Here is a 12,870-nt window from a genome sequence, read left to right on the forward strand (position 1 = left end):
TATCAAGGCTTGAAAACTTAATATTTTAAGCACTTTTGTAATTGTGAATATGATGCATGGGTTAATATTTATTTAATATACTCACCAATAAAAATGCAATGAAAATGTTGATACTCAGACCATAAAACGGACAATTTACAGCTAAGCATGAAAAAAAATCAATTTGTAAATTAAATAAAATAATGAAAGCTCGATGTTCGTGCTGAAATGGATTTCAAAACTTGATATTTTAAGCTTTATATCTGCCTATTGAGTATGTATCTCAGATATCGAACATGCAATGCGAGCGCGAAGCGCGAGCACAAATTTTATATTGCAATATGAAAGATACTTTTTTTTAATTTTCAACGTCTTACCCTCACCTTTTTTATTGACTCGTCTTCCTCTCTTTTCCCTTTTTTCCTTTCCTCTTTTCCTTCTTTTTTCTTCTTTCCCCCTTTTTTCTTTTTTGGCTCCACCAAAAGAGGGGGGAGGGGCCCCTCAGGCCCCCTGGATCCGCCTATGGGCTGACCGTGCAAAAAATCACAATCATAATTATTATGTTTTTTGTACACGGTTTTGGAAAAAAAGTGGGGGGGGGGGGGTCGTGTCACTTTTTTCTCTGTGTGCAAAATAACCACCTAAACAATTAAGTTCTTCGCGCGCTTCAATACACATTTTGCCACTAAACAATTAAGTATTCGCTAGAATAGGAGCCCTAAAAAGCTCAGCTGTGAACCCCCCCCCCCCTAAATACGCGGCCCCGCGATTGACCAGTCTTTCTAATTCTAAACCACCTTTTTTGGGGTCACGCATGTGTACAGCAATATATTTGACTCCCCCCCCCCCCCGGGCGAGGATCATTGTACTGAATAATAGTACCGGTATGCGTGACATCGCACTCCACTACCCTATACTTCTGCACGTAAGTATCGACTCCTATTAGTATTTGTTAATGTTTACATTTCTACAATGTGCACTTTTTTTCATATCAAATATGTACAGTGTTTTTCTGCATGGCTGTAAGTGACTGTTTGAAATGAACGACATCTTACATCCACAGTACTCAAGTTCATGGCCTACAATTCACATGATTCAGCGAGGAAACAGATCGAAATACATCGTTGGACTGAACGACAGTACAAAGTACGACTATACTCTGTAAAGAGGACTGTATACTCAACGGAAGAAGAAGAAGAAGAAGAACAAGTGTTACACATTTTAAAAATCAGCAATAAATAAATAGGTAGGCATGATCGAGTTCCATTTTTTTTTTTTGGGGGGGGGGCAAATGAAGCATAGTCTTGATCTGCATTACCGCTAAGTTTATTTCACTCAGATTGTTTCATTTTCTTATTTGTACATTGTACAATATAGTAGGCCTCCTTCATTTAAAGGAAAATAAAACCTTTGGAACAAGGTAGCTTGTGTGAAAACAGAAAAATAAATGAAAAAAGATCAACGAAAGTTTGAAAAAAAATCGAACAAGTAATAAAAAAAGTTATGTGCATTTGAATATTGCGATCGCTAATGCTATGGAGATCCTCCCATTAATGGCAATGCGAAAAAGATGTGTGATGTCACTTGTGAACAACTCTCCCAGTACCTTATATTTCACTTAAACTGCCTCATTTATCACATCAGTAGATCATGTATTATTTCTATAGGAGGGCATGCAATACATAATTTCAAATAATACATAATGGATAAAGAGTTTGTATCACCATAAGAAAGAGCAAAAAGAGACATTTTGTGGGTGTTTTATAGTCCACCAACGGGAAAGTTGTTCACATGTGACATCACACATCTTTGTCGCATTGCCAGTGGAAGGATCTCTGGGCATGGCATTAATGATTGCAATATTGAAATGCTCATAACTTTCTCATTATTTGTCTGATTTTTCTCAAATATAGTTTGTCCTTGTTATTTGATTTTTATGTTTCCTCACAAGTAGTCCACATGCATATGTTCCAAAGGTTTCATTCCCCTTTAACTCAACTATCCTCTTGCTCAGGTCAAGCTCTCGATCCCGGCACTTGAGAATAAATTTGTGTAGCAACATCAGCCATCATGGCTTCATACACGATCAGGAAAGGCAGAATAGAGGACTGTGAAGCTCTCTTCGAGCTTGCTATGAAACTCCGTGTACACACCGGTGATGCAGTTTTCGGAGGTCCAGTCACCACAGAAGAAAGTAGGCCACATTTTCATTATGAATAATACTAAATAACAATATACTTATCATAAAAATCATCATCATCATCAGTATCATCATCATCATTATCACCACCATCATTACCATCAATTTATCATTATCATCATCATCATCATCATCATCATCATCATCATCATCGTCATCATCATCAATTCATCATCATACGGTTGTAACCCCCCGGGTGTACATAATCCGCGTATATGTTCTTTGATAGATTAGACTTTTAGAGCAATTAAGGTGTACTTAATTTGCATTCATTTCGTCATCATAATATAGAGTTGAACTTCATATATTTTTCTTATGCATGTTTACTCCTTTCTGTATCTCTGACTATATAGACTAGAGTCAGACATCGGTGACTTCTCACTAACGTGTGTGTATATCGTATGGTGCAAGGGTGTGTGGGTGTGTGTGTGCTCAATTGTGTGGGTGTGTGAGTGCTCAATTGTGTGGGTGTGTGCTAGTGCACAAAATAATGTGTGACGAAATGAAAAGCCTCCATTGATTGCGTGGGACGATCGAAGAACTCATTTATTGTTTTCTGTTATGTTCGAGGAATGCGCGTTTGCCGCAAATGTTGAAGCGTAAAAAAACAAGGATTTCGCTTTCCCTCGGCGGGGAACTACTAAAGACTGAAGTTTTAATTTATTTTAAAAACATAATTTTATGTGTCTCAGAATCCTAGATATAAATAATATAATACGAGCGCGAATGGCGAGGGAAATTCATTGACGTATAACCTGAAAACGTGACATTCTAATAGCACTTTTTGTCTTGAAAAGGATCCCTATAGTGAACATCTCAAGGACTGTTTGCAGGAATTGTGCACAGAAACGTACATGTTATCTGTATCGTACGCAGGGTTACAGGGGTTCAACCCCCCATTAATTTTTATGAAACTTTTTTTAGGCATTTTTTTTTTGGGGGGGGTGTACGAAACTACCTCAACTTTTTGGTGAAGCCCTAAAAACGGGACATGATAATTACCTTATTTTGTAATCAAGAACAAAGTGCGTGTATCAAACGAAAAAAAAAACACGAAACGCAAGCTGAAATAACGAAATGTTTCAAGCGCTATGTAATCCTCAGGGACGAGAAATGTTAATTTTGTCAATTCATCCCCTCTGTTTTTTTTTTCTCCTCTTATTATTTACCTTCTCCTTCTCCTCCTCTTCTCCCTCCTCTTCTTCTTCATCTTTTCTGCTTCTTCTTCTTCTTCCTCTCCCTCTTTTTTTTCGCCGCCAATAGGGAAGTTGTGGCCGCTTCGGCCCCCTGACCCACCTACTATTTTTGTACAATAACATTTGCAACTATCAGGTAATGAACAATTGGAAATACTAATAGGCCTAATAAAAATAGAAGTGCGGCCGTGCGCGGCAAAAATAAGATACGATAACACTTGGTTGGTAAAACCAATTGAAGATGTTATGTTAATTTGAAAACGACTGTAAAAATCTTCATCAGGACATCATATAGATTCATTATCTTACTTTGATTCATCATTTACTTAGTATCTTACCTATCTAGAACATATAGAACGAAAAGTTCTTGTGTATTGTAAGTATATTGGCGTTTGGTGTAATCGTTATTTTTCACAGTTCTCTTTTCAATATTTTTGACAGTGCTAAGAGAAGATGGATTTGGACCTAAACCACGGTATAGGTTCTACCTGGCAATTTATTCACCACCTGAAAACGGACCTCAAACCATTGAAAAGGCAGTCGGTTTCGTAGGTTTGAGCGACATGTTCTGCCCGTTGTCTGGGCGTACGTCATATCTTACTGGGCTTTTCGTAGACGTGGAGCATCGAGGTATGATTGAATCTTAGAGTAAATACAGTGGACATATTTTTGTTAATTCAGTTAGGTTTTTACTGCTCTTCATTGATCTCACCTCAATATATATATATATACTGTACATATATATATTATTCTTGTTTGTATTGCACCCATTCCCATCACTTGAAATCATAATTCCTAATCAGGAAATGTGTTTGGAAACAGATCCTTTGTTTGCAATTGAGCTCTCTGCACCTGTTATCTCGTGCGCATTCAGCGAAATTTACCACTACACAATGAATGGGGAAAATAAATGATATTAAGAAAAATGCATAATAAACAAATTATTTGGTAAATGACGTCATCCAACTATAATGGAAGGTGTTACTCAAGACAATGACTTACCGTTTCAGTCGAGACTAGATAAAAAAAATAAAGGAAATGTTTATATTTTATGTAGACCTAGAATGTGTTGTAAAAACGGAAGATGAACATTTAAGGAATAGACAAAAAATAAAAAATAAACGAGGTTGCGGTCTGTATTAAAGGGACGGGGAATGATAAATATAGGCTACTATATAAATATATATTACACGCAACGAAGGTGAGATAATAAATTGGGTAAATGATATGACCTAGCAGGATTTATTCTTTTATTTATTCTTTGAATAACAGCTGGTTCAATAAAGCCGTAATGTTGTACCATTATAGCCCATTTCGATACTTTATGATCTAGTAGACTAAGTAAGAACTGCATAAGTATGAATGATTGTGCTGTGTTTTTACTTTGATGATTAAATTATTGCAGGTAATCATCTAGGAGTGGCACTAATGAAAGCAGTAGCACAGGTAAGCTCAAAATAATATACGCCAATTAGATAATCCATTTTCGACTAGAAAATATATACATTTTTTAAAACAAGTGCACACTTAGTTACCAATAATGCATATAAAGCCTTTCCATTTATTTGAAAGATTTCCATTTATTTGTAGATTAAATGACTTGCTCACGGGCATAGGTGCCGCGGATCGAACCCCGGACTTTCCATGCAAGGTCTTTGTTTCCATGTATAGCCAGGCGCCTTAGGGCGACCGCACACCTTACGATTGGTCTGCGACCCGATTTTAGAATAAAATGTAGTAGAATTTGATGCTAAAATTGAGACTTGGAATATCTTACTGTGTAATATTCTAAATCATCGTACGAATACCTACGTTCAAATCTGTGACTATGCTATCATCCTTCTTAGAATAAAAGCGAATTTAATATCTAGTCGTAATGACGTCATAGCAGTCGTACGATTGGCTACGATTCAGGGACCTGGGAAGCGGGGGTGCTGGGGGTGCTGGAGCACCCCCAGAAATTATCCTGGGGGTGCTGCGTGTATTATTTTCCATAGGCAGCACCCCCACGAAATCGGGTTCCCCAGGTATTTTTTAAAATATGTTATAATGTACAAAATTATCACATCCGACAATCGCAAATCATTTACATAGTCTTTCACATATTCCAATAACATCCCTCCTATAACGCGACTCAATCAAGCTACAGCGGGGCAGCACTCCGATACAGACGTGGTCGTGCGCAATACGTGATAACCATACACTCTTCGATAGCAGGGAGGGACATGGGGGTGGTTGGACTTGAAACTTCCAGGTTTTATGTCGAATCAAGTGAGCGCGCGCCCGACCGCCCGTGTATTGTATACAACAATTACAAGTCAGACGATAGAAATCAAATTTCAGTCTTTTTCGCCCTGCCCCATGGCCCTGGGGGCTGGGAAGCGGGGGTGCTGGTGGTGAAGCACCCCCAAAATTTGGGGGTGCTGCGTGTGTTTTTCCATAGGCAGCGCACCTCCTGGAAATCTAGTGGTAGGTATATGATAAATGACAGAAATGTAATGAAAATGAATGACGTTTTGTAAACCCCACCCCCCCCCCCCCCCACTTGAGAATTTTCCGACACATTCCGACACATTACTTGAAATAGTGTTTAAATTCACCCTCTTTCAGATCTATCGGAATATCAAATATTTTCTGCTCGCGCTTTGCGCTTGCATTATTGATTTTTATAATAAAAAATGTATTTAGAATGCCCAGATACTAGGTCTAACTCTAAACACGCGCAGGCATGTTTATTCAGATACGCAGCTTGATTGGGGGGGGGGGGGTACTCTGGGCTGAAAATATTTATATCAAATACATTTTTATCAAAAATAAATAAATTTTATCAAAATCTGATAACGATTATAGTTAAATTATTTAATTCTAAAGTTTAGCAATATTTTATGAAAATGGTGATATGCATGTCGTCATGAATATTTAATAGGTAGGCTGATGCTGTGACATTCCCACTATACTGTTTCTTGTGGAATCAAAATTGTTTTATCTTTTCCATACCAGAGTGAATGATATGTCTCCCTTATAATGAAATAAGTTGCAGCAAAGAATATCTAATGGACTAAATCAGTTGTCAATTCAACTGTTTTGGTTCTTGAAAGGAAAATATTGAATAAAGCTAATTTTATATAATAAAATACAAAAGAACAAGTGGGGATATGGCATCACCAGTTTTCTCATTGAATATTAATGAAGACATGCCTAAAACTGTTCACTGGAATAATGCTAATCTTTAAAATGCAATAACTGTGATATTCCTTGTCTGATTTTGATCAAATCTTTATTCTTATGTTCGTCTGAGTTTTCTTTATCTGTTCAAACCATTTTACATTCAGTGTGGAGTTTTAGATCAGAATATCACAAATTTTCTGCTCGCGCTTCGCGCTCACATAATTAATTTAAGAATATATCCAATTACCCATCATTTTCTTGATTTACAAAACATGAATAGAATGTCCCGTTTTCAGGTCTGAAATCTCAATTTTGTTTCCGCTCGCGCTTTGCGCTCGCGTCAATTGTATAGTTATATACCTATCCTGTTCATGATTAGAAAAGTGCATTAGATGTCTCGTTTTTAGGTTTGAAATCTCATTTTTATTTCCGCTCGCGCTTCGCGCTCGCATCAATTGTATAGTTTTATACCTATCCTCATTAGGATTAGAAATTGCTTAGAATCTCTCGTTTTTTTGGTCTGGAATCTCAATTTTGTTTCCGCTCGCGCTTCGCGCTCGCATCAATTGTATAGTTATATCCCTATCCTGTTCATATTTACAAGACGTGCTTAGAATGTCCAGTATTTAGGTCGGAATGTCAAATTTTTAAGCTCGCGCTTCGCGCTCGCATTATTTGATTGTTGATATATGTATCGTCTTCATGGGTAACTGCAAAACAGTCCTTACACGTCCCTTTCGATCAGGCCAGAGCGTTTATAAAAAAATATCTGCTCACGCTGACCGCGCTTACAATTATTATTTGTTACATACGCATCTTGGACCACAAACATTGCTCAAAATGTTCAATTTTCAGGACAAAATACATAAAATTTCCACAAGAAATAGCTCGTGCTTCGCGCTCAAATTGTCTAATTATGTTCTTTGATAAGAAGAAAGCTAAGAAGTGACTGTCATATATATGTATATTTATATATATATATATATATATGTGTGTGTATGTGTGTGTAATTATGGGAAACTCAATTGTGTCTGTCCCTCCCCTCACCTTTGAGGAGAGATTTCAGCACCCCCACTGAAAAAATCGTTCCCAGGTCCCTGCTACGATTGAAACTAATTTGGCTTTTACTCCAAAATAAAAGCTTGCAATCTTTCAAAATGGTTATATTAGTATTCTTTCAATTAATATTAACCTCAAATAAGTATGTTCCATTCACATTTTCAGAAAATGAGTAGAATGCGATTTGTTCCAAAATCGGATCGCGAACAGTCGTAAGGTGTGCGGTGGCCTTAAGACCACTCGGCCACGGCACCTTCACAAAAGAAACAGAGGGGAAGAATCGACAAAATTAAAATTTCTCGTCCCTGAGGATAACATAGCGCTTGAAACATTCCGTTATTTCAGCTTGCGTTTTTTTTTTCGTTTGATACACACACCTTGTTCTTGATTATAATGATCATATATACGATCATAACATACAGTATATAATTTGAAACGATCTATGAATTTTAACCTTCATTTTTGACAAATTTATATTTGAAGGAGGTACTTTGGATGCCAGACTTTTATTATTATTATTATTTTTTTTTTTTTGGGGGGGGGCTTGTAACTTAATCATAATCACGCTCGTATCTGATGAATGCTTTCACGCATTTAAGATCTAAAATACTGACAAGTAAAAAAAAATGATAATCGATTCTTTTACATGAACAATAGGCTACCAAGAGCCGATGAAATGGTGGCAAGTCAGACTCATTACAGTATTAAAAAATGTAATTTTGATATTGTAAAAATGCATTGTTAAAAATTGATTTTTTTTTTCTGGTTACGCAGCTGTCAGCAAAAAGTGGCTAAATTTTTCAGGTATCGTTAAGCCGATTTAAAACGATATATATTAACTTATCAAAGAATCTTAGAGTGATAAGTGGTAACTTATTATTTGAATGAGGTCAGTTATTGGTTTGGTTTGGTTTTATTTACCGTATAAAAATCACAGTAAAATACATTGCACAAGATACGAGATTAAATATAAATATATAAACATGCACATAAAAATATAAGGATGGATCGCTCTATTCAGAGCCATTGATATAATGGCTCTGTTCCTCCTAGAGGTCTAGTCAAAGTAACATGAGAAATAATATGACATATATATATGATACATATATTAATGATAACACGTATCTAAAATATTAATTAAAAACAAAAATAAATACTACACAAAAGCGAGTGGTAAACAAAATAATAATTACACAATTATACAATAACAGTCCTAAACCTTCCCTATTCCTATAAGGATACCTTAAACCCTATGCATGTATATGTTGATCATTAATAATAGGATTGCGTGAAACAGAGAAGCAGCAGGCTCAGTTTTGCAGTGGATACCAACGATCTCGATACCAGGAAATTTTACGCTGCAGTTGGAGCAACAAATCTTACCGAGTCGACTACTCCAAATGAATACTGGAGATTTTTTGAGCCGAACATGAAAAAGCTAGCAACTGGCGACGAGCTAAAATCTTCAAGTGGCAAAACTATTGCATTTAAAACCGACTAATATCAATCATGAATATAGAAGTTGGTTATTCACAGAAGCCCCCAAATCACGACTTTACTCGGCTTTCTTAGATGGGAATAAGGGAGTAAATTCTAAAAAAGGAGAAAAATTTGATGTGATAACTAAAGCTCTCAATATGCTGCAATTTACAGTTCATTCATGTCAATTGGCAACCTTGGTGTTTGAACTGTTCGCATTAGTTGACATGTCATTGGTAAAAGCTGTCAAAATTATGTTTTTAGGCCTATGGAAGAAACTTTTGATGTTGACTGGATGCTCTATCTTTTCTCTCAGAATGATGATCCCCAAATACAAAATAATGTTTGTTCATGCATGACCGAACAATGGCTTTGTTTGACTAGGGTGTCGAAAATGGCTTGCGCCAAAGGAAAGAAATGGACACAATTCAAGCAGCAGAGAGCTGGGCACTCGCAGTCGAATAATTGCTCTTTGCATGATGTGTGCTTATGTTTTATTTGTTTGTCGATTTCATACAATAATTTATTTTCTTATTTCTTTTACGCACGACTGAGGAAAATTTATGCGTATAAGTGATAACTTTACTAAACCTCTTACCGGAAGTACACAGATTGAAAGGTAATTTGACAAATCAAACTGTCAGTTATTTGCTCTAAGAGGTCCAATAAACAATATTGTTTTTTATCATACTTCTCTACCTGTGTTTCATTGTCATACTAAATATAAGGCTCTGGTTAAAATAATTTATTGTTGTTTGCATTCATTTTCATAAATTCCCTGCAGGATCTTTAGGGTATCTTAATCCAGTCAAAAAACAAAACGAAATAATAAAGTCCCAAAATAAATAGAATATTTAAATCATGATGATGATAGGCATAATAAAAAATGTTAAACTTTTGATCTAAACACAAGAAATCAAATCTCAAAGACTTACCTTGAAATTTTTCATTGTCAATCAACACAGAGACCTTTAATGGTGATATAAATTAACACATATAACATAAACACAACACAGGTGAGTCCGGAGGTGAGTCCAAAGAGCAGTTCATTTGATCAAGAATACTCTATTTAGTTGACTCTATCATTATACCACTTTCCATCATTTTGCACGAGCATAAGTTTTGACACTGACAAAACAATTGTCAGTGTTCGGCGCATATTAAGATCTCATGAGCATCCCTATATTGTTGGGTTAACCGCATCAGTTGATGTTATATCAAATTATGGTGAAATCAGGCTTCGTAATTAAGATGTAAATAAGATCATTTTAGTCATTACATTTTCAAATATCATACTTTAATCAAATTTATTGGAATACATGTACTTGGCCCATTTTTATTGTATGATTTTACTTGCCTCTTCTTTTTTAAAAGTATATTTTATTTTTGTTTGTCAACTTCATTGACCCATTAAAATTTCATTACATCAATGCTGAAAGGTGTTATAGCATCGTTTGTTTGAGTAGAAACCAGCAGTGAAAGTATTCAATTAATTTGAGAAAGGGATGTTTTCCCCATCGGTGGAAAACCCCTTTCTTATTTATAATGTTACTTATAATGTTCTTCTTTAATTCAATTCAATTCGATTTTATGTGTAAAAGACAACGTAAAACAATCTGGAGACCGACACATACAAAGTTTATAAAATAAAACATTAAATAAAAATGGTAACATAAGAGTTACGATGAAATATGGCATGTAAAAATATTTGTATATCAAAAATTCACAAAGCAGTAAATAACAAATAAATTACGACTGACACACTCCTAATAAATACCGATTTAAAGTGCATTTAACGGGAAAGATTTCCATACGTCAATTTAGATAGATAGATAGATATATAGATAGATAGATAGATAAATTGTTTATTTGATAAAAATCATGCATCATGGCTGCCAAGCCGAATTGTGATGCATTTACATTAAAAGCTGAAGTAGGGTTGTAAAGTTTACTCAAACAAAAATAAATTTCCAAAAGACGAGCTCAATTTATCAAAATACAACAAACATACAATTTTTCTCTGATAGAGTACGATAAAAGAGTAGCGGGGTCTCAATCATGGCATCACCAACGAAATTACCATAACCAACTGAAATGTGACGTCATGCCTGGCGGCAGTCCCTCACACAAAGTGTATTCAAACGTCTGGTAATAACCCCTTCAGAGCTGTCATCCACTTCCATTCGCAAGGTTTCCGATGAACAACCGTTTAAAGGGGTGGTCTAGGCTGTAAATATTTATATCTCAATAAATAGAGTGAAATTCACAAAGCAAAATGCTGAAAATTTGATCAAAATCTGATAACAATTACACTGGCGTAAATCCCGGGGGGATGGGGGGATATATCCCCCCACTTTTCGAGGAGGGGGGGATGGCCTGTACAAACATCCCCCCCACTTTTTACGAAAGAAATGAAAAAAAAATCACAAGAGATAATTGTTTTATTGGTGAAAGTTCTTCCCAAAATACCGCTTAACAAATAAAATAATATTATTGAATCATAAAATGCAAATAAAGAGCCAGTTCACCATTTCCAAACGAAATACTTATGTCCTTATTATAACATTGAAGAGAAACCCCCGTTTCTTCCAATTCATCAATGTTGGGGTCTTTGGGAAGGGATTAAGATGGAATGTCAAAAATTTGTTGAATGTAATCTCTAATAAAACCATTAAACCATCATGTGGTAAAAAAGATAATAATATTGGAGGGGTATTTGCCATATGGACATACAGTGGCGTAACTACGGGGGACATGGGGGGCACATCCCCCCTCCCCCCCCCCCACCAAAAAAAATGGGGAAAGGGGGAAAAGGAGAAAAGAGGGAGAAAGGAAGAGAAACGTAGTGGGAAAGAAGAAAATATTATTAATTAGAATTTTATATTATATTATAACTATGTTAAGTTACATTACATAAGAAACATATTTATCATAACTTTATGAAACATAATTTGCCCAGGGCCTACGTCTTCATTGTTCCTGGTGCTCGCATTGTCTGTTTAACGGGATATATAATCCTGTTGTACTAAAACATCCCGTTTTCAAGTCAATATAAACCAAATATATTTCCTAGCACTTGAGTTATCATTGTTTTATGTAGTGACATATGCTTCTTTTTCATGACTCAAAAGTGATTGCCCCATGTTAAGGTCTTCGTATATATGAAACATTTCCTGTCCGTGATTACGTTCGCATTAGTGGATTGGTGAGATATGTCTGCTCTTCATGAATTCCTAAAATCAGTCCTTAAAATGTCCCTTCTTCTGATCTGAATATCAAAAATTTTCAGCTCGCGCTTCGCGCTCGCACCATTTGGTTAATGAAATACGTATGGTCCTAGTTAATTCCTACAAAGAAACCTTAGAATGCCCCACTTCAGGTCTGAATTATCTAAGTTTTCAGCTCGCGCTCGCATTGTTAAGCGAGACAGGTCCCTGTCATGATTACACAAATTTGATTATAATGTCCCTTTTTAGGTGTGAAAATAAAAAAATTTCAGCTCGCGCTTCGCGCTCGCAATATTTGATCAGTGAGATACATATCCGTTTAATGACATTGTCCTTAAAATGTCTCTATTAGGTCACTCACTCAGTCATTCAAAAATTTTGCTGGTGCCCCCCCCCCCCCAATGCCGTGACCCACGGTCGCCACTGTGGACATATCAATGACAATTCCTTGCATATCTAAAAACATGATTGCAAAAAAATGCCAAAATATTTCAGTCATCCCCCCCACCCATCAACACGGATTTACGCCAGTGATAACAAATAACGTTATTGAATTTTAAAG

General features: G+C 36.0%; 1 protein-coding gene across 2 annotated transcripts; it reads left to right on the forward strand.

Annotated features, from left to right (window-relative positions):
- The first annotated feature begins 674 nt into the window (after nt 1-674).
- LOC129256178 (diamine acetyltransferase 1-like) lies at nt 675-10,510 on the forward strand. 2 transcript variants are annotated; one of them, XM_064097902.1, is made up of 6 exons: nt 675-904; nt 1,043-1,225; nt 1,994-2,173; nt 3,817-4,005; nt 4,781-4,821; nt 8,885-10,510. In XM_064097902.1, the coding sequence occupies exons 3-6, from the start codon at nt 2,050-2,052 to the stop codon at nt 9,101-9,103; spliced, it is 573 nt and encodes a 190-aa protein (XP_063953972.1). In that variant the 5' UTR covers nt 675-904; nt 1,043-1,225; nt 1,994-2,049; the 3' UTR covers nt 9,104-10,510. The 2 variants fall into 2 exon arrangements, with proteins under 2 accessions (XP_063953972.1, XP_063953973.1); XM_064097903.1 differs by lacking the exon at nt 1,043-1,225 and having other exon boundaries at nt 739-904; nt 8,885-10,509.
- Nucleotides 10,511-12,870: the final 2,360 nt, after the last annotated feature.

This window comes from Lytechinus pictus, chromosome 3 (assembly GCF_037042905.1).
Source record: "Lytechinus pictus isolate F3 Inbred chromosome 3, Lp3.0, whole genome shotgun sequence".
Taxonomy (NCBI): Eukaryota; Metazoa; Echinodermata; class Echinoidea; order Temnopleuroida; family Toxopneustidae; genus Lytechinus; species Lytechinus pictus.